The sequence below is a fragment of the Alexandromys fortis genome, unplaced genomic scaffold (genome assembly GCF_014885135.2).
Source record: "Alexandromys fortis isolate MF-2015 unplaced genomic scaffold, M_Fortis_MF-2015_v1.1 scaffold_68, whole genome shotgun sequence".
NCBI lineage: Eukaryota > Metazoa > Chordata > Mammalia > Rodentia > Cricetidae > Alexandromys > Alexandromys fortis.
Genome location: NW_026067948.1, coordinates 5,556,387 through 5,572,543, shown reverse-complemented (window position 1 = coordinate 5,572,543; position 16,157 = coordinate 5,556,387). Strand labels below are relative to the sequence as shown.

General features: G+C 39.8%; 1 protein-coding gene across 6 annotated transcripts in view; it reads left to right on the top strand.

Moving 5' to 3' along the window:
• The window catches only part of Zzz3 (zinc finger ZZ-type containing 3), an 80,065-nt gene that overhangs the window by 20,576 nt on the left and 43,332 nt on the right, over positions 1-16,157 (top strand). For 5 of the 6 annotated variants that reach the window (XR_007593132.1, XR_007593131.1, XR_007593130.1 and 2 more), the window contains exons 2-4: positions 2,119-2,228; positions 4,717-4,858; positions 9,730-11,282. Coding sequence is in view for 3 of the 6 variants with exons in the window: in XM_050149517.1 (XP_050005474.1) it covers positions 9,760-11,282 (1,523 nt within the window). In the remaining 3 variants the exon portion in view is untranslated. The remainder of the gene's footprint in view (positions 1-2,118; positions 2,229-4,716; positions 4,859-9,729; positions 11,283-16,157) is intronic. The other variant, XM_050149519.1, reaches the window with a different exon arrangement.

Genomic DNA, 16,157 nt, shown 5'->3' with positions numbered 1-16,157 from the left:
CGTAGCTCAGGCTGTCTTCTCCATGTCTGTAGCTATAGCTTCTTAGTCTCCTGTCTCTAGGATTACAAGTGTGTGCCACCATGCCTGGTTTGACAATTCTGTTATCCACAAAACAGGTGCATGGTTACCTACTTTTTTTCTATATAGCTTTTTGACTTTTCTATCATGTGGGAATTTGGAGTGACATTGTAGGCATCTTTCTTTGGTATGTATGGAATAAGCATAAGTCACACACAGACACGCTACAATGATTGAAATGACTTAAGAGTTTGCTTCTGGAGTGCAGTGTTTATCAGGACTCCTGCTGCTCTGTCTCCTAAGCAGTAGACTGTAGGTGTTCACTACTGAGTGTGGTAGCTTAGTTCGTATTCAAGAAAGGTTCGTACAACTGCATTTTAGGGGTGTTTGTTTGTTTGTGGGTGCTGAGTTTGACTTCAGGGTCCCACACCTGCTAAGTCCATATTTTGCCATTGAACTATATCCTTAGCCCCTTAAATTATTTTGAGAGAGGACTTCATTGTGTCCAGGGTACCGGGATCTGTGTATCCTTTGCCTGATTAGACCTCCAGTGCTGGGTGTAGTCAGCTACCACACACTCAGCTTCACCTTGTTTTGTCATTCTTTTCCTGTGTATTCTGATAGATTACTTTTGTAGAGGATGTAGTCTGTGGTAAGACTGCTATAAAAGAACCATGTGTACACATGTGCATGTGTGCTTAGTGTGTGTATGTATGTGATGCCTCACATCAGACCTGGGGTCTCCTGCATGGTAGGCAAGTGCTCTGCTCCCGTCCTGAACAGCACCCAAACTGGGTAGGCCTGCACAGCCCCTGGCAAGAATTCTCAGGTTATATTTAAGAGGAACTCAAGACCCCCTCCCTCACCCCACTTCATTTCTTTGTGGCCAGCATTAGATGTCTTCTTCACTTGCCATTGGCCTTATTGAGTCACTCACCGGACCTGGAGCCTTACCAGGCCATCAGCACCATCCATCTCCCTGTGTCTTGACTCTCCATCCCCAGGTCCTCTGTCTGTGTGGCAGCATGGTATAACAGTGCCATTCTCCTAGCCTAACACATCATTCTTTTTTTTTTTTTCATATTTATTGTGTGTTTTTTCATACTTTCACCTGCTCAGCCATCTTGTTGGCCCCTGTCAGGTTCTAAGTATCATGGATTTCTTTCTTTTTTCTTATTTTTAAGATTTTTTTTAGTAATTTTTTTTTACTAAATGGTTTCCATTCCCTTCTTTCCTCCTATTTCCACCCCCCAAATGGTCCCATGTCTCATCCATTGCTGTAAATTTCTTCCTCTCTTTTTTTTTTTTGAGGCTGGGTTTTTTGTTAAAGTGTGTTACTTTTGTTTATGTTATATTTGTTTTTAACTCTGTAAAGCTGTGATTCTTTGCCTGTCTAAAACACCTGATGGTCTAGTAAAGCTCTGAATGGCCAATAGTGAGGCAGGAGCAAGGGTATGAGGAACTGGCAGGCAGAAGATACAGAAGGAGAAACCTGGGAGATTTTCAGTGTATTATTAGCCCAAGGAGGAGGAGGACATCAGGGCCCAGCCATCCAGCTACACAGCAGTCCATGGAGTAAGAGTAAGATTAACAGAAGTAAGAGAGCAGAAAAGCTCAGGCAAAAGGGTAGGCAGGATAATAGAAGTTAAGTAAAAGCTGTCAAGCAACAAGCCAAGCTGAGGCCGGGCCATTATAAGAAAAAGAATAAGCCTCTGTGTGTGATTCTTTTGGAGCTGAGTCGTGGGCTCCTCAAAAGAGTAAAAACATAATACTACAAGGTTTCTTTCTCTGTATAAATATCATAAAACACCAGAAGGTGCTTTTTTATTATGTCTGATTGATTATGTACTTCAAAAATGAGATATGTCTTTAAGGCCCTCTGCTTTGCAGGAGTTTAAATTGAGAATACTTGATCTTGGGTAACTGTGTAAGAGTTAGCAGATCCTCTGACTCTGGTGATATGTGCCATGGTAAATAGAGGGACTCAGTTAAGGAACTCAGAAGGATGGTGTGTACTATGTGTATCTTGAGATGTGTTTGTTATCCACAAGTCTGTAAATAGTGACATCATAGTGACCGTCTTGTGATTTCCCTTCACAGATAACAAGTTGTGCTAGTACAGCCGTATAAATAACTCCTGAAGTCTCAGTGTAACGTGGACTTAGCAGTGATGACACATAAATGCAGTACTAGGCGAAACCCTTCAAAAGGTAAGAAAAGAATGTGTTGTTCCCGAAGGCCAGTGAGATGGAAGTCATTGCGGGTGTGGTTCTAGTGTATCAGGCTTGAAATGTGCACAAGAGCCTGTCTAAAATGAGAAGTCAGCTATAAGTTATGGGTTCCTTTGTGAAAATAACAATGGTAGATATTCCTAATTGGCAAGTACAGTGAGGGATGCTCTATAGTGAGCCCTCCTGAGAAATGAGAAATGAAATTGCAGAGTGTACAGGGAGCCTCAGGTCCTGGTGGTGGCTGCCACATTATGGACTGTCTACTCTGTGTTCTGATGGACTTCTGGGGAGGGCAGGGAAGTCATGAGTTGGAGTCTTCAGTATAAGGCTGGATTTTCAAGTCAAGCTTACATTTTGTAGGATTATGCTTTCCCTGTACACCCACTATTTTAGAGCTTTAAACAAAAAGAGGGGAAAATAGCAGGTTTTCTACTTTATCTACTGTAGAACTTATAAGGAGAGGTTGCATTCATAGTTGGTAGGTTGTACCTCTGTTCCTCTCTGAGAAGTAATCTCTTCCTACATAATATTTTATTAATGTAAATAGGAAGATTAATAAGAAATTTCAAGGGTAAAAATATATACTAGAGTACAATTCTTTTTTATTTTAATTTTTTAATTTCATGTTTTTGAGTGTTTTGTCTGCATACCAGAAGAGGGCATGGTTTTCATGGGACTATAGTTATGGATGGTTGTGAGCCACCATGTGGGTTCTGGTGGCTCAAGACTTCCAGAAAAGCAGCCAGTGCTCCCAGCTGCTGAGCCATCTCTCAGACCCTAGAGTCAGTTCTACAGATATTAGAATGAGAATGCAAGCTTGAAGAGAAAAAGTTAAAAAAAAAAATCTACTTTAAATATTACAGAAGTGCTGGACATGGAAGTGCAGACCTTTAATCTTGGCATTTGGGAGGCAAAATTAGGTCTAATCTACATCCTGAGATCCAGACAACCAGAGTGATGTAGAAAGACCCTGTCTGAAAACCAGCAGAAGGAACAGCAGGCATAATTATTTGTGCACACTCGTAACCCCATCCCTTGGGAGTTCAAGTTCAGCAACCATAGGGATGTTTGAGGTCAGTGTGTGCCACTGGAAACCCTGTCTCATAAAACAAAACAACAGGCTAGGTGTGCTGGCTCACATGTTTAATCCCAGCACTCAGGCATCAGAGGTGGCAGATTTCTGTGAGTTACATTAGCCTGGGCCGTACAGTGAGACCCTGTTTCAACAAAACAAAACAGACACATAAACCAGCAAAATACTATATTATAGTAATGAAAAGCTTATTATGTGTGTTAAAATAAATATAGCAGGCATTGGATCATTTTAATACTTATTTAGTTTCTGTTGGCTATATGTAAATAGACCAAGTACATCACCTTTAGCAGTAATCTATTCATTTTTCCTAGATAGAAACCCTGGTTTATAAGATTTGGTAATTGCACCAGTCCTTAATTACAATACTTCACTTAAAACAGTACCCATCTAAAAATACCTAGTTTAATGCTTAAAATAAAGTGGCAAGGTTAGTCATAAACATTTGCTTGCCTTTTTTCTAGTACTGTTATTTGCAGATGGTCATTCCTAATAACCCAATTAGCTAGAGCATGTGGTCTCTGAAAAAGATGCCATAACATATTAGTAAAACTGCAGTTATATAATATGCCAAGAATTGGAATTTTACTAGGTTAATTAAAATATCAGACAGTATTTAACTCAGGAAACTTTTTCCTATTTTTCTTTTTTTTTTGATTTATTGATTTGGATTTTATACCATGCGTATCGATCCAATTCATCTAACTCTTGGCTTTTTTCTTATTGGAGAATCTCTGTGGTCAGACATGGTGGTGCACACTTTTAATAATATCCTGTACTTGGAAGACTGAGGCAGGAGGGTATCCGAGCGTAGGGCCAGCTAGAGTTCCAGGACAACCGGGGCTGTGTAGGAAGACCTTGTCTCAAAAACAAAAACCAACACCACCACCAATAAAAAATTTAAAAAGAAAAAGAAAAGAAAATACATATGGGTAAAGGTAGCAGAAGCTTCAGTTAGTAGCTTACTCTGAGCCTGTTAGTGGGGCTCACATGTGCTCGGATACAGAGGAGTCTCAGCGTAAACTTAGCACCATGGTTTTGTTTTTATTCAGTCCTAAGTCTAGGAAATCCTCTAGAAATTCTTTATATGGTCTTCTTTAAGGGTGGGGGGGAAGCCTTTGATTAGAGCAAATTGCTAGAAAGGGCTGAATCATATTTTACTTAAATTAATAATTGAGTTATTTGTAAGGATTTGTGTTTCAAGTTTCTTCAAGCTTGTCCCACTTGCTAACTGCCCTTGAGGCTACTTAACCAGGAAGCACCAAAACATCACTTTGAAGAGACTGCTGCCTCTGTGTACTTCTGTAATCAGAGTATATCATTAGCATAAGTTGCTTTCCTTATTTAATACTTTGTTATCATTTTATTTTAAAGAGAGACGTTTAAGAGGTTCTAGTGTTCTTCGAGGCTGAAGCTGAGAACCGGAAGCTTAAGCTCTATTGTAGATCATAGCTTCATCTGCTCATATAAGGAAAAGAAGGAATATTTCCACAATGATAGATCTTTGGTTATACAGGTAAGTTACTCAGTTGTGCAGTAGAGAAAACAACTGTAGTTTGATTTTATTTATCTTGGTGGGAGGAGACATGTTATTTTCCATCTTCCTTTCTCTGCCTTGCTGTTTGATGGCATACATATTTTCCATTTCTCTTTTCTCAACAAATGGGTAAATGAAATGACGGTATCTTGAGACTAGACTAAACCTGTCTGAAATATACATATTTAAGGAGCAGTGTGAAAGTCTTTGACTTCTCAGTTCTTTTCAGTGTGTATTCATTTGAATCTATTCTGTCTTCCTGTATGGCTCTCTGTCTTGTCAATCATCTACTATATCTCTCTTGACAACGAAGAAGAGATCCCTCTGTATATAACTGCATGATAGAATTTCCAGACTTCAAAGAGGTGACTATTAACTGTTCATTGCATTGAGTGGATAGGGTCACAGGTTTTCTTCTGCTCCAATGGAGTGATAATCATACAATTGAAATAATTTGTCTGTTAAAAGAGTTGTATGACTAGGTGTCAAAGTATGCACCTGTAATCCTACCACCAGGACACAGGAGGATTGTTAGTTTTAAGGCCGGTTCGGGATGCATAGCAAGACCCTACATCTCAGAGACTTGCATGATAAAGAAAGTCTGAGCACAGCTTATGCTACAGGCAGGCAGAGTCATACTGGCGACACCTCTCGGTTACCCTTACTCACTTTTTTCTTTGATTTTGGCCTTTGTACCTGGAAATATATGGGTATTGTGACCAGTTTTCTAGATGTTCACTTAATAAAACTAATATGATGATAATATTGGTGTTAGCTAGGCATGGTGGCATACTATGCCTTTAATCCCAGCACTCAGGAGGCAGAAGCAGGTGGATCTCTGTGAGCTGAAAGGCCAGCCTCCTTTACATAGTGAGTTCCAGAACAGCCAGAGCTACATAGCAAGGCTCTGTATAATAATAATTTATTATTATCCAGAGTAAATAAAAATAAAATAGTATTGATGTTAATTGCCAACTCCTCATCCTAAAGTAAACTGGGACACTTGGTGAGTAGAGCAGGGGCCAGAGGCTACAGTATGGAGGTTCTAGGCACTGTACTAGGGATAGTTTTTGAGTAAAGCGTAGCTGCAGCATGCTTTGTTTCTAGTGGGTGGTGGGCCTTTGTCGTTTAGTCTGTCCTATTTCTTTTGGTTCTGATTCAGTAATGTGGGTGTAGTCACTAGGACTGGAGGTTCATGATCAGAAAGAGCTAATAATGTTTCAGAATTTTAATAGTTTTTATGAAAGTAGATTCAAGTTCAGGGGATGGTGCTTCAGTGGAAGTCTGATAAGAGTTAGGATGTGTGGATTTAGGGGAAGTTTGAAGCTCTGGACAGGCTGAAAAAGTTTGGTTGCTTGGCCTATTTCATTCTCTTCAGTAGTATGAAAGCTTAGGAGGATGGGGCATGCAGGATAAACTGCTAATTCTAGTGATGGGGTCATGTTCTCTTCTTGTTCTGTGGAAAATGGTGCTGCTCACCAGCTGGTGGGTAACAGAGGACAGAGTTTATAGTCTTATTACTGGGTTGGGTACATTTTCTCACATGAAAATGTGAACTCAGGTTTCCCTTAATTCTAAAACTATAATAATACAGTTTCTCTTAACAAATGGGTGTGGCTAAGGCTTTCACCAGGTGTCTCTTAGTTTATATTACTAAGGGTGTTCCTGAGCTAGTTGGCAAATAGGTTCACTTCTATTCCCATAACAACTTCATATTTGGCAAGGATATAACTATATGACCAAACCTCTTCATTGGATTCTTTAGTGACTTTGTATTTAGCTAAAATAAGGAAAATAGCAGTTTCAGTCTGTACTACTTTGCTAAATAAATAAACTTGGCACAACAATATTGAGATTTGGTTGGAATAATGTAGACAAACTTTATTAAAAGTCCCATATTGATTAATGGCTTTTACGTTTAGTTTATCAGATACTTGCAAAATGTATGTATATTTCATATATGCTTATGTAAAAATAGGAAAGAGAAAGAAATATAACAGATTTGTTTTAAACTTGGGCTTTCATAATTTGACTAGATTTTTACTTTAAGTGTATAAGGTAGTTTTGCAATCTGTTTGATGCCTCTTTAGCCAAAGCGATCATGGCCTTACTTATAATATTTTGTTTTAATCGTTATGATGTAGTAAAATATTAAAGAGAATTATGTATCTAATTTGGTTTGCAACCTTATGATTGAATGACGTTGTTAGGCTACTGCCTGAGTTTCTGTGTTTCTCCTACTCCAGCATGTGTGAATTGTTGGGTAGGGTCTAAGATTCTGCAGTTCTTTCTTTTTTCTCACCTTTTCCCCTTTCTATTCTAAGTACCAAACGCAAGCCAGTTTCTAGCAAGCTTCAGGACATGCTTCTAATGTGAACTCTCGGGCTATATGGTTACAGCAGTTTGAAATACCAGAAAATACTCACTGTCAGATGAGCTCTTCTTGTTGGCTCCCGAAAACATAAATATATTTCCCTCCCTCCCTCCCTCCCTCCCTCTCTCCCTCCCTCTCTCCCTCCTTTCATTTTTACTGTTTATTAGTCCTCTCCCGAAACAGGTTCTTGATAATTGTAGCCTAGTAGTTAGCCTTTAATGTAATCAGTGGATAGAACTAAAGCCTTTTTAGGGAACAAAAGACACAGAAAGAGACTTAATCTTTGGTTCTAATCAGTGTTTTAGTTTTATAACTGGAATCATAAAACTACAGGCTTTCATAGGTACTCTTTGATAGTGATTTCATTTATATTTGTGTGTATATACACGTTTATATTCTTACATATATACATACACATGTTTATATTCATACATATATACATACATATGTTTATATTCATACATGTATACATACACTTTTAAAATAATTATCAGTATTAATGACAGATGTCTGATTCAATACTCTGTTTTGTGGAAGTTAAATTACAGAGAAAGGTTTTACATCTTGTTCAGATTGGTATGGAAAGAGAAGAATGGTTAAGGAGAGCCAGTTAACCGAAATCTCTTCAGGGGGCATCAGCTATTGAAAAATAAAGCTTAATCACAAGTTATGAAGATAATTAAATTTGTATATTTTATAGTTTGCTTATAAAATTAATTTATTTCTAATTTTACATTCATATTTACATAGATATTAGTATATCACCTTCAACTTTGAGAACTCCAGACTTTGATACTTCAAAGAAATAAATTGCTTTAAAAATTTTTCAGTTTGTGTTCTTTTAACACATTAAAGTTTAACTTATTTATTTTGATTGGAAGTAGAAACTGATCAGTATTTTTTACCTGTAAGTAAAGCAGAACTGTTTTCTTAATGGCAAGCTGTTAGAAAAATAACTTCGGTTTCTAGATAGTGCAGTTCATGTGAGTGCTGTCTGCTCTGATGGAGCATACCTGCTTACTGTTAAGCTGATGTCCAGGAAATTCTCTAAAACAATTAATGCTGTTTTAAGGATTTTAAAGCATGCCCTGCTTCAGAATGAACCTGAGTTCAACCGACTTTGCATATTTCACGGAGTACTTTTCTTCCGTAGCTCATTGTCAGCAGCTAGAAATAGGGCAGCAGTTTTCTGTTTCTTGTGCAGCAAGTTGCTCTGCTCTTCTGTAGTTCTAGTGTTTCCAGTATTAGGTAATGCAGTTGAGGCCTAGAAGGGAATGTGCTTGATTTGCATGGGGAGTAGATAAAATGGCGTTAGATGGGTTCTGTATGAGGGAGGCCACTGGAAGGTGACCACGGCAGGAGGAAAGCATGGTGAAGCTGTGTTATGCTGTTGTTGACCCTTTCTTTATTTAACCATTCTGTGCTCCTCTTGAAGTTGTTAAGCAGCAAGTGAAGTGACAAAATATCTAAGAAAACCAACAGAAGGGGAGGAAGGGGATAGAGACGTGGAATATCATAGTGCCTTTGTTCTTCTCGATCATATGGAAGACCTGGAAAATATCATTAGCTCTTTCAGAGTTTACCCAGGCGGATCAATGAGGAGATTTTCCAGTAGGCTTCCTACTTCTCTTAGAAGGTTCAAGCATCCGTACCAGAAAATTCACTCACCTCCACACAGTGAGTTAAAGATACGCTGCCCTACATACAGAACCTTAAAGAAGAAAGTGGGTGTGTGTGCATGTGTGTAAATACACACATGACATGTGAGATGATACTCCTTACTTCTGAAGTGACTCTCTTTGAGGACAGCTCTTGCTTTCTGTCTCCTCAAAATGCTTTCATGTAGTGATATGCCTTTCTCTAGAAACTAGAGCTTTGATTGGTTGTGGTGTTTGGCAGTGCAAGCTAGTGTTGCGGCCACAGTTTAATTACAGAAAGTTCATAGCAATATGCCATAGCTTGTTATCAGGGGACTTAACCGAAACTATTTTAGTAAAAACCACAGACTGATTAGAAATGTGTTCTATAAGATAGCTAGCTGATCTATAACTTTAAGAGTGCTACTTTAATAACCAACATGGTTATGTTAGGTTCATCATTTCTGAGAGGCAAAGAGACAGTGAACTTGGTCTCTACAGTTGTATATGAACTGGCTATATGTAGGTTGTCAGTAGATTGTTGAGGCTGTCTGTGCCTTAGTCTCCTCAGTTGTAAAGTAGGTACAATAGCTGTACGTGTGAGTTGAGACTTCAGGGAGTGCAGGGTGTTTAACATAAACATGGAGTCCTAGAACCTAAAAAATGGTATTTAACTGTTAGCTATTATTAATGTCATTATTGGAAATTTTAATAAAATAATCTTTGTCCCATTATTTATTAATAATGGCTATACTTGGATAAAAAGTTATAACTTTATACTTTTGTTTTAGATATATTAACTATTACCTTTTTCTCATTATTTTGTTTACATTTTGAAGGTTTCCCAATGAGTGGATCATGATGACCGTATGGTAGGGACTTGCCATAGTATGGCTGCTTCCCGATCTACTCGTGTTACAAGATCAACAGTGGGGTTAAACGGCTTGGATGAATCTTTTTGTGGTAGAACTTTAAGGAATCGTAGCATTGCTCACCCAGAAGAGATCTCTTCTCATTCTCAAGTACGATCACGATCACCAAAGAAGAGACCAGAGCTTGTACCAGTTCAGAAGGGAAGTGCTAGTGGAAGAACTTGTGATGTGAAACAGCAGAGTGCGCGAGAAGCGTGGGTAAGCCCTAGGAAAAGAAGACTCTCCTCTTCCGAGAAGGATGACCTAGAAAGGCATGCCCTAGAGAGCTGTGAAAGAAGGCAGACAGAGCCAGCAGCGCCAGGCCTGAGGAACATTAAACGCTATTCTAGAGCTGAAGCCTCAAACAGCTCAGAGGAAGATTCGCCTGTAAAACCAGACAAGGAGTCGGTAGACCAGAGGACAGTAGTGGACCATGATGCAGAGTTTCAAGGGACTAAACGAGCTTGTCGATGTCTTATATTGGATGATTGTGAGAAAAGGGAAATTAAAAAGGTGAATGTCAGTGAGGAAGGGCCACTTAATGCTGCGGTAGTAGAAGAAATCACGGGCTATTTGACTGTCAATGGTGTTGACGACAGTGACTCGGCTGTTATAAACTGTGATGACTGTCAGCCTGATGGGGACACTAAACAAAATAGCACTGGTTCCTATGTGTTGCAGGAAAAATCAGTAGCTGGAAATGGGGATTCAGAAACGCAGTCTCCAGTGTTCTTTGGTAGTAGGAAGGAGGACAGCTGTATAGAGCATCTCGTGCCTTGCACAAAGTCAGAAGTGCAGATCAAGTCGGAGGACCCCAAACTAGTAACTTCCTGTCTCCCCGTGGAACGTCGGAATCAGCTGACTGCTGAGCCAGCCGTGGGCCCTGTTTCTGAAATTCAGTCATCCTTAAGAGATTCTGAGGAGGAAGTAGATGTGGTGGGAGATAGCGGTGTCTCAAGAGAGCAGTGTGATGAGAACAGCAGGGACCCTCTGGACACAGATCCTGAAAGCATGCCAGTCTCCGCAGAGCCAGAACCGTCCTCTACGCTAGACTGTGCTTCAGCTCAAATGACACCTTTATCCGAACCGCAAGAGCACCGGTATACCCTGAGAACTTCGCCTCGAAGGGCAGCTCCAACCAGAGGTAGTCCCACTAAGAACACATCTCCTTACAGGGAAAATGGACAATTTGAGGAGAGTAATCTCAGTCCCAGTGAAACGCATACAACTGTTAGTGATAATGTAAGTCAGTCTCCCACAAATCCTGTTGAAATTTCTCAAAGTGAAAAGGTTCTGTGTTGTGACTCTCAAAACCATGGAGGTGAAGGACTAAGTAAGTCACCCTCAGAGGCCACAATGAATGTTGGACCCTTGCCGTCTGCCAAAGAGAGTGCCAGTCAGCCCCCTGCGGAAGAGGAGGATGATGACCCTGATGTTTATTACTTTGAATCAGATCATGTGGCACTGAAACACAACAAAGAGTATGTGTAACCATGGTAACCATGAGTTGTGCTTTGTTTATCACTGCAGGCTTTCAGTATTATTCGTAAATGTCTAGTCTGAATGTTTCTATTGTGGAGGAAGTTAACACTTTAGCATAAGTTTAGACTTAACATAAGTTTCTTAACTCAAAAACTGAGATTCAGCATTGAACGTCATTACTCGTCTCTAGTTGACGTTTTCTGGTGCTGAGTTCCCACGTGTCTAAATAAGAAAGGACAAGTGAAACCATGGGCAGTGTCACAGGAAGTCAGTGGAAACATGAGCGCTAGTGCTTTGGATCTGAGTTAGCACAGTCCACTTGGACTAGAGATTTTTAACATCTGCCTTTATAAATCATAAGTATGTAGCTATCGTCTAGGTACTGACAATCTGGCAAACTAGAAATTATGTTTAAATCTCCATTAAATGTCTGACTTAAGAATGTGCTTGAGGCATCATCGTTGTAGATTAGAGCAATGGACAGTGCTGTTAACACTGATGGTGGCTTGGCTCAGCCCTGGCTCATAGTGCCTGTAAGGTCTCACACCTTTACCAACGTACTTTTGCAAAATATTCTGTATCCAAATTTTTCACAATTTTGCTCATTTATTTTAAGTTATTCTGGAAAATACCAAAAATGAATCAGAGCTGTCTAATCCTAGAAGGACTCTAAAGTGCTCATCAAAACTACTTTAATAGGTAACAGTGACCAATTAATTAAATTAAGTAAATTAATTCCTCTCATCGGTTGGCTTTTAACTGCTGTCACAAAGTCACATTGTAGTGGTTGTACAAAAATAATTGGAGTTGAAGACTATTCTAATGCTTTTATTGTGACAGATGCCTGGTCAGGCATCACTGGGACATGATCTCTTTACCATGCTTAGCAGGACTTCTGTCAGGACATATATCTGGTAACACTGTAACCTTTTAGCATAGGTCTCTTTTCTGGAAAAGAGGTTTTTTTTTTTTCTGTGCTCTTTTTGTTTTTGTAGATTTTTTGAGACAGGGTTTCACTGTGTTGTGGCCCTGGCTGTCCCAGAACTCACTCTGTAGACCAGGCTTTCTTCAAACTTAGATCTGCTCGCCTCTGCCTCCCAAGTGCTGGGACTAAAGGCATGTGACACTGCTGCCCAGCTTCCTATGTTCTTTTAAGATTGTATTTTAAAACCGGATTTAAAAAAGATTTTATAAATTACTGTAGAAGGTTCCGAGTCTAATAATTCACGAGATCAGTTTAAGGCCGGAACGTATAATAAGTGCCTAAGTGAAAGATTTCAGTTAGAAATAGGATAACTGGTACACAGTGGCACACCCGCACAGTCCCAACATGAGAGGCCAGGGCAGGAGGGTGCCTGGGTCATGTAAGGGGACCCTGTCTCCAAAACTAAACAAACCAAAACAAATCAACAAATGTTTTCCATTTATACATAATTTAAAAAGGGGGGGTTATAGGCACAAAGAAACATGTTTTAGAGAAACAACTAAAACCTCAAAAAAATAATAATCTTGTTTCATTTTCTTATCTTTGAAATGGGGGCTGTCTTTCTGTGTCATCGAGGTTTGTGTTGAATTGTGACTCAAGTGAGTCCCCTGTTCTTGAGAACATGGGACTTCAAGCTTTTGTCACCATGGCTAGCTCCAATTTAAATGACTTTGAATTTCTCCACGTTTTTTCTGAACTGAGAGCCTGGCAGGTGAGAGGCGGGTGCTCTGCTCCTGAGCCACACCTTCTCTTCCAGGAAACAATGTTCTCTTGATGTTTGTTGTCTTTGTTACAGGGTATTCTCTTCAGTTTTGACTCATATTTGATTCTGGGAAATAGTAATTCACTCTTGTTACTTTTAAAATTGAGGTTATTAAGGACAATACTCCCATAAAATAATTATCCAAGTAGTGGCTTTACCTCCCAACAGGTGGTATTCCATGTACATCAGTACGGGGCATGGAGTCCTTTGGAGGTGGGGTGCTGTTTACTCCATGAGGACAGTGCTCAGTGCCGATGCTTCATTGAGTGACTGGGTGAAAGAAAATACTTATTTTACTCCTGTTATCTTTTGCTTTGAAAATGACGCTTAGTTTTAGGTTTTACTCTCTTTTGCTTTCTGCTTGCATTGCTAGGGATCAGAACCAAGGGTCTGCATGGTAGGCAGATGTTCTACCACTGCTCTTCTTGGATGGAAAGAGATGATCATGATTAGTATCTTGGTTTGAAGTAATTCTTAGAAAACAGTATTTGATCATATTGCATGTAAATTCTGTATAAAAATCCCTTTTTGTTTCTATTCCCATTTTTTTTAATACAAATGTCAGAGATAATTGGCTTTTAAAAAACAAAACTATAAAACAAGCCAAGTGATTGTTTAAAAACAGCATCACTATGATGCTCTCGTGCTTTCAAGGGTCGGGAATTTCAAATGCTTTGGAAGTGGCATTGGTGGATCCTCTCTGTTGGTGCACAGTACTCTTTGTGCTGGAAAAGTTCTGTAGCTCATTGCCTGTGAAACTGGGGATTTAGCCTTGCCTACAGTCCTTTAGTACTCTGCCAGAAGGGACCACGGCCTACTTTCTGATGCCAATTAAAGCAGGTTATTAATGCCAGGTGCCATGCTGCACAGTCTACAGACCCCGTCTCAGGCAAAAAGTGTATTAATAGAAAATCCCATGGTTGCCGTCGTGTTCTCTTAAAGAGTTAGGCGCTTTGATTCTACCTGTTACAGTTAAAACTAAGCTAACAGTAATGATTTAATTGGCAGGCTTCGCCTTGTCATTTTAATGTATCCATCTCTTTGAAAGACTATCACTCGTAAATGTTTGAGAAGATGCTTTAGTGTCCTAGCTTGAGTCAAGGCTCATGACAAGTCTGTCAACGGCACAGGGAAATGAGTCTGAGTGTTAGGGCACTTGACTGTGGCTAACACTGTACTTTTGTTTATTCTTCCTCTAAATAGAGAACTCTACTTGCTAACTGAAAAAGAGGCTAGAAAATGTGTTCTTCTGGTGAGGTTCTTGCTCGTGGTTATCTTAGTAATATTGCCCAAGGCAATACTTGCCCTGAAAAGTTTCCAGTCCCTTGAAGGTCAATAATGCTCCTTTGGTAGCCTGGCTGATTGAGATCACTTGCCTAACTGGCTGCTCTTCCTGGTAAGCCCTGAGGTTCTGGCTTTCAGGATCAGATAAGGGTTTTAAGGTCCTAGGGTTTAGATTTAGTATTATTTTTTTCAATTCAAAAGGTAATCACTAGAAATGAAACTTGGTGATGTATATCAAAGTAGGTATATTACACAGGCTGTACAGTAGAGTCTGATGCCAGTGGTAGCATACATACTGAGTGTGTATGAGGACCTGGGTTCTGTGTCTGGTACTGCACTGCAAACACAAAAAGCTCCATGAGCTAATGGTACAAATGGGTCACACTTTGTCCTTTAAAAAAGATGAGTTTTGTTTTTTTTCTCTTTTGAGACAGGGTCTCTTGTAGCTCAGGCTGTCCTTAAGTTGTGCTGTTGCTGAAGGTAACCTTGAGCTTCTGACCCTACTCCCTCCCTTTCCTCTGTTGCTGGGATTACAAGAGTGCCTTGACTGGACTCAAACTTCTGTTTTCTAGTTGGTAATCCGAGTCAGGTCTGGCTAACCTCCTGGAATGAAGACTTCCTCCAGGGATTTAGGGAGTTTTTAGATTGAGAATCGTAACAGAGCTGATCTTTGGTGTTTGGTTTTTAAACAATCTGGCTATAGTTATAATGCCCTCATTTTTAATCCGTCAGAACCAGCATTTTAGGTGAATGACCCTCGTTTAACTTATTTAGCTGCTTTCATGTTCTTTGTTTTAATAGTGTGTTTGTGAAGAACAAGTGGCTTCATGGAGAGGATTTGGTTAGTTTACAAAGAGTATTCTGAGAGTTTAGATTGCAGTGGTCTATAAAAGTCAGCAGCTACTGGGGAAGAGGGTGCTCCGTGCTCCTTGCCAGCTCATAGAAAGTGCTGTAGAACACCAGCCAAACCTCACCCAGGCTTTGAGTGTGCGGATTGATGGGAGGGGCAAACTCTGTCTGAAGTATAACATTTGTTGTCAGGAGTAAGTCACTGACTGATCAAAACATGTAGTGAATTGTTGCCAACTTAAAGTATTTTCTTATGTGTATGGTTGTCTTGCCTGTGTGTATGTCTGTGTACCACATGCGTGTGCCTGGTACCTGTGGCGGCCAGAAAAGGAAGTTGGATCCTTTTGTACTGGGGTTCTAGATGGTGCTGAGCCCCCATGTGGTTACTGGGAACCCTGCACCCTGGAGTACCAAGCACCCTGGAAGCAGTAGCTGGTATTCCTAACTGCTGAGCCATTTCCAGGCCCATTACCAAAAAATTTTTAACTTTCAAGTAATATAGGTGATTTTAAATAATTCTCTGCTCTAATCTTAAGTATACTGGCGCATAAATATAGTCTTAACATTGCTGGTTTAGGGTCTCCGCAGGCAGAGACTGTGGACCGACACTTGTGACATCACTGTGATAATAGGTCTACTTTTCCATCTGGTGTGACTCCTGACTTCTTTATAATCCAGTAGTTTCTCTTCTTCCTGTGTCCTTTTGGCATCTCTGTGGCTTAGTATTTCATAGCTATACTTCACAGTTTTTATAGTTTGTAGAAAAGTAACTTGTGTACTAACCATGTTCAGTGGTTTGTTTGAGATGCCACATGCATAAGAAAGTTTAACTTTAACAATATGTGCAGGTATCTTACTCACAGTCACCAGGTCTCTCACTCTGTGAGGAACTAGTACAGTTCATTGACATTTTCTGACAGTAGTTGGCATCACTTAGAGAACAGCAAAATAAGATCTTAATTTCTCAAGACTTCCTCTCTTTGTCCCCAGTCA